Source organism: Molossus molossus, unplaced genomic scaffold (genome assembly GCF_014108415.1).
Source record: "Molossus molossus isolate mMolMol1 unplaced genomic scaffold, mMolMol1.p scaffold_m16_p_14, whole genome shotgun sequence".
NCBI classification, from domain to species: Eukaryota; Metazoa; Chordata; class Mammalia; order Chiroptera; family Molossidae; genus Molossus; species Molossus molossus.
The window spans coordinates 19,789,739-19,800,627 of record NW_023425349.1 but is presented as its reverse complement, the minus strand read 5'-3'; the positions used below and the strand labels follow the sequence as shown (position 1 = coordinate 19,800,627).

The following is a 10,889-nucleotide window of genomic DNA, read 5'->3' as shown; positions in this document are numbered from 1 at the left end:
AAGTGACCCAGATCTGTTACAACTCCTACTGTTACATTCCTAGAGAGGAGCTGTGCCCATAGAACCAAATTCACTTTCTCCCCAGGAGCTTGAGTCAAGTTTCATTATACATATTTATTTTAGTTTCATTAATTTCAAAGATTTAAGGCAAAGAAAAGATAATGTGCCAGGAGTGCAGGCAAGGCTATTAATGGGTTCAGAGGTGTAACCCACCCTCAGTTCTACCAGAGACCTCACCCCAGGTGACAGGTCCTGTTGCTGGGGCAGTTGAGTGCTGGGAGGCAGACGGATGAGGCCTCTCCACAGCAGTCTGAAAGTTAGTGACAAGAATAAAAAGCTTGGACGAGCACAGGACTCTTGCAGGTGACTGATGTCGGGAGCCTACCAGCCCTTCCTCCAAATGGAACTCTGAGGCAGGACGAGGGTCAGCTGTTGATAACCCCAGTGTTCTGAAGATAGGTCCACGCTCCTCTTTACCCAGCCAGGCAGGGGCTCAGAAGTTGGCTAACTCAGATACCTGAGTTACTGTCCTCGGAATGCTCACCTTCACCTCACCCTGTGGCCCACCTAGACCCAGGGCTGGCTGTGCAAAATCATGCTTATGGAAGGGTCAGTAGAGAAACCTTTGCATGTTTCCTGGGTCTTCATCCCCGCCAGTCAATGTCATCGTCATCATCATCATCTCCAAAAAGGGGTGTTGGGGGCGGGCGTCCCTTCATGCTCTGACAAAACAGGAAAGAGTAGTCAGTCCTCACTTGTTCGTGCACCCGATGGACTTCCCGCCTGTGTAAGGTAAAGTGAACCAACATCCGCTCCAGTTCCAGGTTGGAAAGAAGGTGGCTGGTTAGGGTTTTACTAAAAAGATTAACCCTGAGGCCAGCAAACCTAGGCTTCCAGATAAAGCTGAGACAAGTAGGCAGAGAAGGGAAGCAATCTTTCAACAGAGACAAGAACACCAACTTTGTTTGGCTAATTTTGTTGTTTATTTGTGAAAAACATGTATTGATTTGACAGGTTTCCTTTCATGCAGTAACTTACATATTTCATGTGGAGAAAGATGGGAGTAGGAGAGAAACAGAGAAGCAGAGCAGCCCCAAGGAAGGAGAGGGTGCAGGAGGTTGGCAAGAATACAATCACACTGGAAAACACAATGCCACGGCCTAAGGTGGCCTGTCTGGCTCTGAACATGGTCCCATCATTTGAGAGCTGAATTTAAAGGCTTTACCACATTACTAAGTAGAGAATCCCAAGAGATGAAAAAAGCCCAGAACATGGCCACAGCCTCCCACTCTCGTGGTCTCACTGGCCCCTCCCTCCCTCTCTCCGACCAGGTTGGGGGTAAGGGTATTTATGGACCATAGAGGAGACTCTCCCCCCTTTTCATGACTTGAGCTCCTGGCCTTTTTCTTCTGGACTGGCAGGGAACAAGTCCCATGGGGTAGCAGGGATTGATGCTGGAGACAGGCACAAACTGAGTATTCTCTACCAAGGTACTGTCCTCTGGTGAGCTACTATGGCCCAGGATCTGTCTTCATAGGGCCAGCCAAAGGGTCAGAGGTCCCTGGGCTAATCCTGTCCCCACCACTGACTAACTAACCTTGTACCTCTCTCTGGGCATTAATCAAGTGATCTCCAAACTCTGACAACATAGGATTTTAAAATGTGGCTCCCTGCCTGGCCGGTGTGGCTCAGTGGATTGGGCGTCATCCCATGGAGAGGTCCCGGTTCAATTCCCAGTCAAGGCACATGCCTGGGTTGTGGGCTCGATCCCCAGTAGGGGATGTGCAAGAGATAGCCGATCAATGTATCTCTCTCTCCCTTCCTCTCTCTAAAAAAATCAATAAAAACATATTTAAAAACAAATAAAATAAAATGGGGCTCACTGCTTTGGTTTTGTTCTGGCTCTATATTTACCACTTGTATATCCTTGGACCAGCTATATAACCCTGGACATGTTACTTAATCTTCCTGAGCCTCAGTCCTCTTTTCTATGAAATGGGATAAATGTGCCCGCCTCACTGGATTAGAGAGGATTAAATGAGAATATCTATGAAGTAGTTTTCAGAATACTCAAGAAATAAAAGTCAACCTGACGGTATTAGTATCAACACCAATAACACACTGCTTCTAATATAATATAGTTAGAATAATAAAGTATTCCAACTATATTCAGGGCAGTCACTTAAAATACTCAATTTTTTCTTTTTTTAAAGTACAGAATTTGTATTCAGACTTCTCAAATGAAAATTAAATTCTTGGGCCTGGCCAGTGTGGCTAAGGGGTTGAGTGTCGACCCATGCACCAAGAGGTCGCCGGTTTGACCCAGTCAGGGCACATGCCCAGGTTGTGGGCCCGATCCCCAGTGTGGGGCATGCAGGAGGCGGCCAGTCGATGTTCTCTCTCATCGATGTTTCTATCTCTCTCTCCCTCTCCCTTCCTCTCTCTCTAAAATCAATTTTTAAAAAAATTTAATTCTTGGGAGAAACTGGGGCACATTCCTCAAAGGAATACAGGCAAAAGGGAAGGGTTCTGGTATAAGGGAACTGGATCCCAGCTCTGTCTCAGCCATTTTCCCAAGGTTTTGGCAAAAGGCAAAACCCACTCTGGTTGATACACGAGGGGAGAGAATTTGCCCCCGGTCACCTCATATTTCTGTTCCTAGTATAGACTGAGCCTAAAGCTGACCTGTGTTCCACACCCACATTTTACTAGTAAAATTCCCATCACAGCAGTCAACACATCTCAGTGACAGCCAAGACCGCTTTAACTGTGGGGACAGCAGATGCGGGAACTGAGGCTCTGATCAGGCTCTATCAGCATTTCGCCCTCCTGGCCTTCACTAGGGAGCTTTGTAAATTGAGGCTATGCCATCAGTACTTAACCCACTGTCTGCCCAGGAATCTTGTGAGGACAAAACAAGGCAGCAGGCTGGAAAGCAGGCTGAGGAAGCAGAAAAATACTCAGAAACAGGTGGTCATAATCAGAGCTGGAGGGTTTATTAATCTTAGCTCTGCCACTCTGTGGTGTTAGGTAAATAAATCATCTGTCTGAGCCTCAGTTTCTTGTCTATGAATAAGGATGGCAAAAAAGACAATCTTCCAAGTCCTTCCCAATTCTAAAATATCAGTAACACCCTAGCCAATTTGAGAAACCTGAGGCTTTAGCATTTTAATGTAGACCTAATCAGCTCAACTTTCATTTATAGTAAAAATCCTTCCTGAGTGGACAGAGATTGTGGTCCTTGTTCAAGAATAAAGTGGTATCTGACCATCCCCATTATGCTTACAGAGCTGCCCCCTCCCAGCCCCGAGCCTGCTCCCACAGGGCCCTGCACACAGAGCCCAGGGACTGGGCCACCAACAGACTCCATTTCTCTTCTCAGAGCCAGCAGGGAAGGGTCCCCAGGTAGTGGTGTGAGGACTTGGCTGTGCCTGGGATCTCCTTACCACCTCATCTTCATCCTCCTCCTCAGACTGTGCTTTGGACTTTGGAACTTTCAGAGTTGCCCCTTTAAACAGTTCATCCTCTTCATCCCCAGAAAGACTGAAAGAAAAATCAAGAAAATCAAGTTACAGAAAATGTTCGTGCTCCAGACCCAGTGCCCACAGGCTCTGGGGTTAAGAATCCAGCAGCTGTGGCAACCACCCAGGAATTCCTCCCACGGTGGCCTCCTCGCCCTCTTGACTCCCTCCACAACCTACAGACTGAGAGATCTTTTAAAACTAGTAAATCAAAGTCACTCTTCTGCTTAAATCCCTTTAATAGCTTTTCACGGTACTTCAAGTCCAAACTTCTAACAGTGACACAAAACCTCATGTGACTTGGTCCCTACCTAGTTTTCCAACATCAGCTTAACACCCTTGTCCTACTACTGTGTATGCATTTAGTTCCTAGTGCCGTGTCCCCTCTGACCGCAGGGCCTCTGCATGTGCTGTTCTCACCTTCTGCAATCTCTTCCTCCCACTCGTGGCATGGAAGTCCCCTTTCCATCATTCAGATCACAGTTTAGACTCTATTTTTTTTTTTTTTGGTACATGCCCCTAGTGGGAACCGAACCTGGGACTCTCTGGTCCGCAGGCCGACGCTCCAACCGCTGAGCCAAACCGGCTGGGGCCAGATCGCAGTTTAAATGTTACCTTCTCAGAATCTGTCCCTAATCACTCTATCTAAAGTAGAATAACTCCCCCTTTATTTTCTATTATATACCCTGTTTCTGTAGTACTTATACTTTTATAACAGTTCCCACTAGACTGTAAGCTTCTTAACTGAAGAACCAAATCTGCTTTGCCTACCACACGATTACAGTGCCTACAGATTCTTTTATAGTAAGTATCACTGATTAAATACATGTATGAATGCATCAATGAATGAATAAGTGAATTAATTCATCAGTTTCTGAGGGATGAATGCCGGCCCTGGGAACACCAGAGACAACCTTGCAGCCACCTTGTCCCTGAAACTCTGCTCAAGGGGACATACCTGAAATGCTGAGAAGAGTGGTTGGGTCCAAGCGCTGTTTCTGCAGCTGTAGAACCTGCCTCTGCGCTTGACAGCTCCTCGGAGGGACCAGCAGAACTAGTGACATCTTCCTCTTTCTTGAGCTCTGGGGGCTGAGGCTTTCCTCCTGGACTTTCAGGCCCCAAAGATAATGGGTCCCCCTTCTTAGGGTCTGAAGTTAGGGCTGGTCTCATGGAGCTTTCTTGCTCCCCAACACAGGCATTTCCCAATGCGCTGGCAGCAAGTGTCTCCTTGCACTCCGAGTCCACAGTTACAGGGCCTGGAGGCTTAGGAGGAATTGAAGTCGGGGGCCCCAGAGCTCTGTGGGAGGGGATGCAAGCCAGTTTGGGGGGAAGCGAATCATCTTTTATTTCTGAGAGTGGCTCTGCTTCTGTGGGCTCCCCTTCCCTTCTCTGTACATCCTCCTGGGGGGTGGGGAGGCCCTGACGAGGCAGTGGGTCAGCTTCCTTGACTACCTGCTCTGATGGCACCATGGAGGACTCCCGCCTCTCCCTACTCAGGGGTGCTTGAGCCGGCTCAGAACTGCCTGAGACTGACTGCTGCTGGGGAGATCTCGGAAGTTGCTCTTCTTCTTCCTCTCCTTCTTCTTCTTCATTGCTGCTCTCTCCCTTCTCTTGTTCATGTTGGTTTAACAGCTGAAGAGTCACCATCTGTTCAAAGGCCAAGGAGGAGAGGATCACTGAGAAGAAATCAGCAGGCACTTCTAGTTCTTCAAACCTTATTAACACACTGGTCATCTAGTTCAAATGACTGCTTCTTCCTCTCACAGGAGGCTGCCCGGATCTGTCCAGATACAAGTTATTCCAGGCGTCCAAGGTGAATAGTCTTGAATCATTTTTTATTCACAACCCCTTAGAAGAGTGGTTCTCAACCTTCCTAATGCTGCGACCCTCATTTGTGGTGACCTCCAACCATAAAATTATTTTCGTTGCTACTTCATAACTAATTTTGCTACTGTATCAGGCAACCCCTGTGAAAGGGTCGTTCGACCCCCCAAAGGGGCCGCAACCCACAGGTTGAGAAACACTGCCTTAGAAGGTACTTAAGCAATGAGATACCCATTTCAATGCAACAATCTGCAGCTGGCTGTACCTTGATGGTATTCATGATGGTTCCCAGAATGGTCCTACCATTGTAAGATTCCTCCAGCCCAAACTCTCCCCGCAAGGACTGGAACACCTGGTTCATGATCTTCTTGACCTGAGGAGAGAAAAATAGTATCAAAATGTATGCTGCCCAAATCAAGTGATGAAAGAATGCAAGTAAATTCCAGAGAGTGTTTGGAAGGCTAAAATCAAGCTTTCTTAGAACTCTGCAACAGGACACAGCTGGTTATGAACTCAGACACAAAGGCAGTCACTGTGCAGAGGACAATGCCAAATAACGAGCTGCACTTGACGGAAGGTCTATCAAGGACGGGTAAGCTGTGGTTTATGTGCCCAAGACAGCATATGGACTATTTATTATGCCCCCCTCCCACGGTGACCACCACCGGAGCTACCGTGGGCTACCAGGATTAGTGGCTAGTAGATGCTGGGCACACTCCCCACTGTTCTCCTGTGATTTAGAGGCACTTCCCACATTTGTCAAAACTTCAGGGTAGGGTCCTTAGGGTTTACCACCAAAGCAACAGGTTCCAAAGGGTTAACTCATACTTAAGTCAGACAAGTGGTGCATCACTAAAGTTAGGAAAAAAAGGTATTGACACAACAAATGAGCCCCATTCTTTCTGAATGCCTGGTATGACATGGTTTGCTGCTGCTTCAAATTACCAGCTCACCTTTTCTGATGAGTCAGCAGTAACTTCAACCCCAGACATCTGGGACTTGTTTTTCTCCAGGTCCTTGATGTGCTGTTCATTTTGCTCTGTCAGGGTTGTGACTTGGGCCTGGAGGGCTAAACACTGCAAAAAGAACAGATTGTGGCTGTGGGCTCGGGAACTGGACTACCAGGTGCCAGTCAGGAAACCCAGTAGGAGAACTGCCGTAAGCATCAAGTGTCAACTTCATCTAGGTCTGCTGGTGTCCACACCCTTCACCCCCACACCCCAAGCCTGCTGACTCAAAGCATCTATTTCCTCATCATTCAATTTCAACTCACAACTTCACCTCCTCTTTCCCAACAAGGTCACCTGCCTTGTTCCTAATCAGGTCAAGAATATAATTTTTAAAAAGGGGGTTATAACTCTAGTCACATAGACATATGAACATTGGACATTAGAAGCAACATATTCATCTACAAGACTGCCTTCACCATCTTTGAGTCAAAGATTTTCAACTGGATACTTTAAGAAAAGAAACTGAACTCCAGATATAGGGACTTGCATACCATGACCCAAGGCCATCTCTCTCTCTCTCTCATTTTTATGCCAGGATGATTCCCCCCCACTCACGTCCCATCCTATCTCAGTGCTTTTGCCCAGAGCATGCTGTTGCCTTTTCACCTCAGCACAGCTACTTGTCCTTCTTGGCATATTTCTCCTGGGCACTTCCCCTTCTGGGCCTTACAGAACTTAATGCTCATCTTTGCTGCTCTCGTCTCCTTTTCTTTTTTATTTTTCTTTTTCCTCTTTTAGTCCTCACCTGAGGATATTTTTCTTTTTATCATCAGATAGAGTGGGAGGGAGGGAGAGATAAACATCAATGTGAGCGAGACACATCGACTGGTTGCCTCCCACACAACCCGACCAAGGCCAGAGACAAACTGCAACCGAGGTATGTGCCCTTTTTGGGAATCGAACCTGTGACTCATTGGTCTGTAGGCTGACGCTCTACCACTGAGCCAAACCAGCCAGGGACTGTCTCCCTTCTTGACTGTGACATTTTTGAGGGCAGAGTTCTTTGAAAGTCCTTTCCTTAACACAGTGTCTGGAACACAACTGGTATTCAATACATACTCATGTAATAAAAGAAGGATCCAATAATAATGGAAAACATATTCCAGAATACTAGTGTTGCTTTTTCTTTTTACAGGTCACTCACCTGCCATCCCAAATAAATACATGAAAGATTACTGTGTAATTTTGTTTTCAAGCTATTGACATCTTTAGTTTCAGAAGAAACTACAAGACACAAACAATCTCCTTGTCTCAAATTAACTGGGCTGCCTAAGCTGTTCTGCCTCAGGAAAAACGCCTACCTTTTCCTGAAGTTGGAGCAGCTTTTGCTGGCTGGTGTCTCTCTGTGCACACACCTCCTGATATTGTTGCAGGTGTTCATCCTTGGCAGAGGCCAGCAAGTGTTCACATTTTGCTTCCCAGTGGGTCTTCAGTTCAGCCTGTACTAGAGACAGCTGCCAAGAAAATGTAATCACTGTATCCTGGGGGCCCAACTGCATCTAGAGAAACTCATCTTTTATAAGGCAAAACCAAGAAGCTAACAGCCCAGCTTCACAAGGAAACAAATATTTGGAAGACCTTGGTTACCTCTGTAAGTAAATGTACCTTTTTAAGGTAAGTAAGATGATGTCAGGACTCCAAAAGGTACTCCAAGCAGATAAAAAAGCATGACTGTCTTGCCACTATCCCTGGTTTTCCTGCCTGATTACTCATATACATCCCTTTTTTTGAAGGGTAATAATGTGTCCGAAAGATGATATCTGGTGGTTGAAGACTTTAAACTTAGCATCCTTGAAATTTTTTTATAAAGACTTTTTTTTCCACTAAGTTTAAAAACAGAAGATGATTTCTGCCTCTTTTGCATATGCAGGGATGGGCAGAAGTAGGTTTACAGTTGTGAGTGTGAGAAAGTTTATTATTTATTAATTATTGTATTACTTATTTGTATGATTGGTCTTATTTTTATTGTTACTATTTTGTATCCTTCAATATGATTTATCTTTTAGGTAATGATGGCTGGTAATTTAACCTACTTTTGCCCACCCCTGTATTTGAATTATATTCTCCCACCTTTCTCCAAAGTGAGAGTGCTGACTATGAGAAATGTCATAAAGGATAAAGAAGAAACTAGAAACTTTTCTGAGTCCTTCATGCCTTCCTCTCATTTCCAACGTGCTCAGGTTCCCATTACCTGCTCTGCAGCTGCTTGGTCTGTGGACACCCGAGCCTTTTTCAAGAGCTGCCGAAGTTTGTCCAATTCCTCCTGATATGATTTGCGAATTTCATCTATCTCCTCTTCAGCCTGACAGCGCTCTTGAGCTGACTTCTTTTTCCTTTCTGAGAGGCTCTTAGGAACAAGAGAACCATCATCAGCTCTAGCTGTTTAACAGAGGATACATGGAGATGGTGGTGGTGGTGACTGATCTCACTGGGTCCTTACTTCATTTCTGGATACAATGTATTACTTAGTTTAATTTTCCCTATTTATTTACCATTCTTGGCTGCTGGGTGAGAAAAACTGTGACAAGGAGGTTTAACTACAATTCTATTAAGAGGTGGGGAACATCTCAACAGTGAAGTGGACATGTTCACACCCTGCTGACAGAAAAATAAATGGGTATACTCTCTTTAGATAGCAATTTCGAAGTCCTATAAAAAGATTTCAGCCCGACTGGTACGGCTCAGTGGTTGAGTGTTGACCTCCGCACCAAGAGGTCACTGGTTTGATGCTGCGTTGGGGCTCGATCCCTGTAGGAGGGGTGCGGAGGCAACCAATCTATGTTGATGCTTCTTCTCTCTCTCATCAATGTTTCTATCTCTCCCTATCCCTTCCTCTATCTAAAAAAATCAATAAAAAACATTTTTTAAAAAATCTCAAAATGTGCACACCCAGAAATTCCACAAATTATAATTTATCTTAAGGAAATAATAGATCATGTTCATAAAGACTGTGTGTTACAAAAGATCTATAACAATGAAAAACTGAAAACAGCCAAAAATCAGAATGAATTGGTTTTAAGCTCTGGCCCGTTTGGCTCAGCGGTTAGAGCGCTGGCTTGCGGACCAGAGAGTCCTGGGTTCGGTTCCCACTGAGGGCACGTGCCTTGGTTGCAGTTTGTCCCCAGCCCTGGTTGGGGTCGTATGGGTGGCAACCACTTGATGTGTCTCTCTCACATTGATGCTTTTCTCTCCCTTCCTCCCTCTCTCCCTCCCGCTCTATCTAAAGATAAATGCAAAAATGTCCTTGGGTGAGGATAAAATAAATAAATAAATATTTTAAAAGTAGATAAAAATCATAGAAAAAACTAAAAATGGAGCCCAAGATTTATCCCCTAAAAGGCACTAATCCAAAAGGGCTTAACTACAGAGTTTTATTGAAACTTCAGGAACAGTTTGTTCTTTTTGTATTTAAACCATTCCAGAAAGAAAAAAAAATCAGAAATATTCCCACTTTGTTCAACGGGGCTGAAATTACCCTGATATTAAAATTTTAACACAACAAAAGATACTATAAATAAAGTTTTAAAACAGAAAAACCCTTAATAGCGTTTACAAATCAAATATAATAGGAAAGAGGGCACAAAAGAAATACAAATAGGTATTAAATATATGAAAGCTTGACTACTAACAAAAACATATATTAAAACAAGATAATATATATCACTTGTCAGACTATGAAGATTAAAAAAATTGATATATGCAGATTTGGAGAAAGGATGGAGAAACAGGTTTGTTCACATAGTACTGGAAGTATAAGCCAGTGCACCCTGCTTTATGATAACTTGGCAATATTTATTTAAAAAATTTGGATGTGTAGCATTTCCTCTGATCTAGCAATTCTAATTCAAACAATCCATTTTATGGGAATGCTCAAATAAATTTGCAAAAATAGTTATATGGTATAAGGCTGTCCAAAGCAGCAATGCTTGAAATAGTGAAAAAACAGATACATAAATATCCATCAACAGGTGAAGAGTTAAGTAAATTATGGTCGTCTCATAGTAGACTACTATGCAGCAGTTAAAAAGAATGAGAAAGTTCTCATTGTTATTAGTACAATGTCCAATGTTGTGGAAAAGCATTAAATATGATCCCATTGTTGTTAAAAAATGACATCAGTGTAGCTATGTGTGGGAGACCGTTTGCATGGCATCCATCTTGTTAAAGTCTGCTCTGCTGTCTCCGGCCCCAGGGCGGGGTCTCTCCGCATGCCGTGCCTCTCCGCGTGCCGTGCCTCTCCGCGTGCCGTGCCTCTCCGCGTGCCGTGCCTGCATTCCTCTAGATAATTGTTTGCTCCGTTCTTTGCTTATCATTTGTTCCACCTGGGGTGTTTGCTGGGGTTGGCTTCAGGTGGGATGCTCAATGGCTGTTTCACGTGTTTTCCCCCTATATATAATGTGAACTTCCCCTGAATAAACGAGACTTGATCAGAATCCTGTCTTGTCTCCATTTCTCGTGTCTCTTGTCCCACCTCATCCTCACTCCCCCTCTAGAGTCCTCGTTGATCGACCTGCGGGCCGGGTCAGCTATGTGT

General features: G+C 44.7%; 1 protein-coding gene across 7 annotated transcripts in view; it reads right to left on the bottom strand.

Annotated features, from left to right (window-relative positions):
• Positions 1–4: 4 nt before the first annotated feature.
• FKBP15 (FKBP prolyl isomerase family member 15) overlaps positions 5–10,889 on the bottom strand; it is a 60,555-nt gene continuing 49,670 nt past the window's right edge. For 2 of the 7 annotated variants that reach the window (XM_036260904.1, XM_036260905.1), the window contains exons 23-28: positions 8,547–8,702; positions 7,657–7,809; positions 6,299–6,421; positions 5,611–5,718; positions 4,480–5,168; positions 2,522–3,543 (exon numbers count right to left, since the gene is read on the bottom strand). In XM_036260904.1, the coding sequence (XP_036116797.1) occupies positions 3,246–3,543; positions 4,480–5,168; positions 5,611–5,718; positions 6,299–6,421; positions 7,657–7,809; positions 8,547–8,702 (1,527 nt within the window). In that variant the 3' untranslated portion in view covers positions 2,522–3,245. Of the gene's footprint in view, positions 723–2,513; positions 3,544–4,479; positions 5,169–5,610; positions 5,719–6,298; positions 6,422–7,656; positions 7,810–8,546; positions 8,703–10,889 lie in introns of those variants that run through there. The other 5 variants (XM_036260900.1, XM_036260901.1, XM_036260903.1 and 2 more) reach the window with 4 other exon arrangements.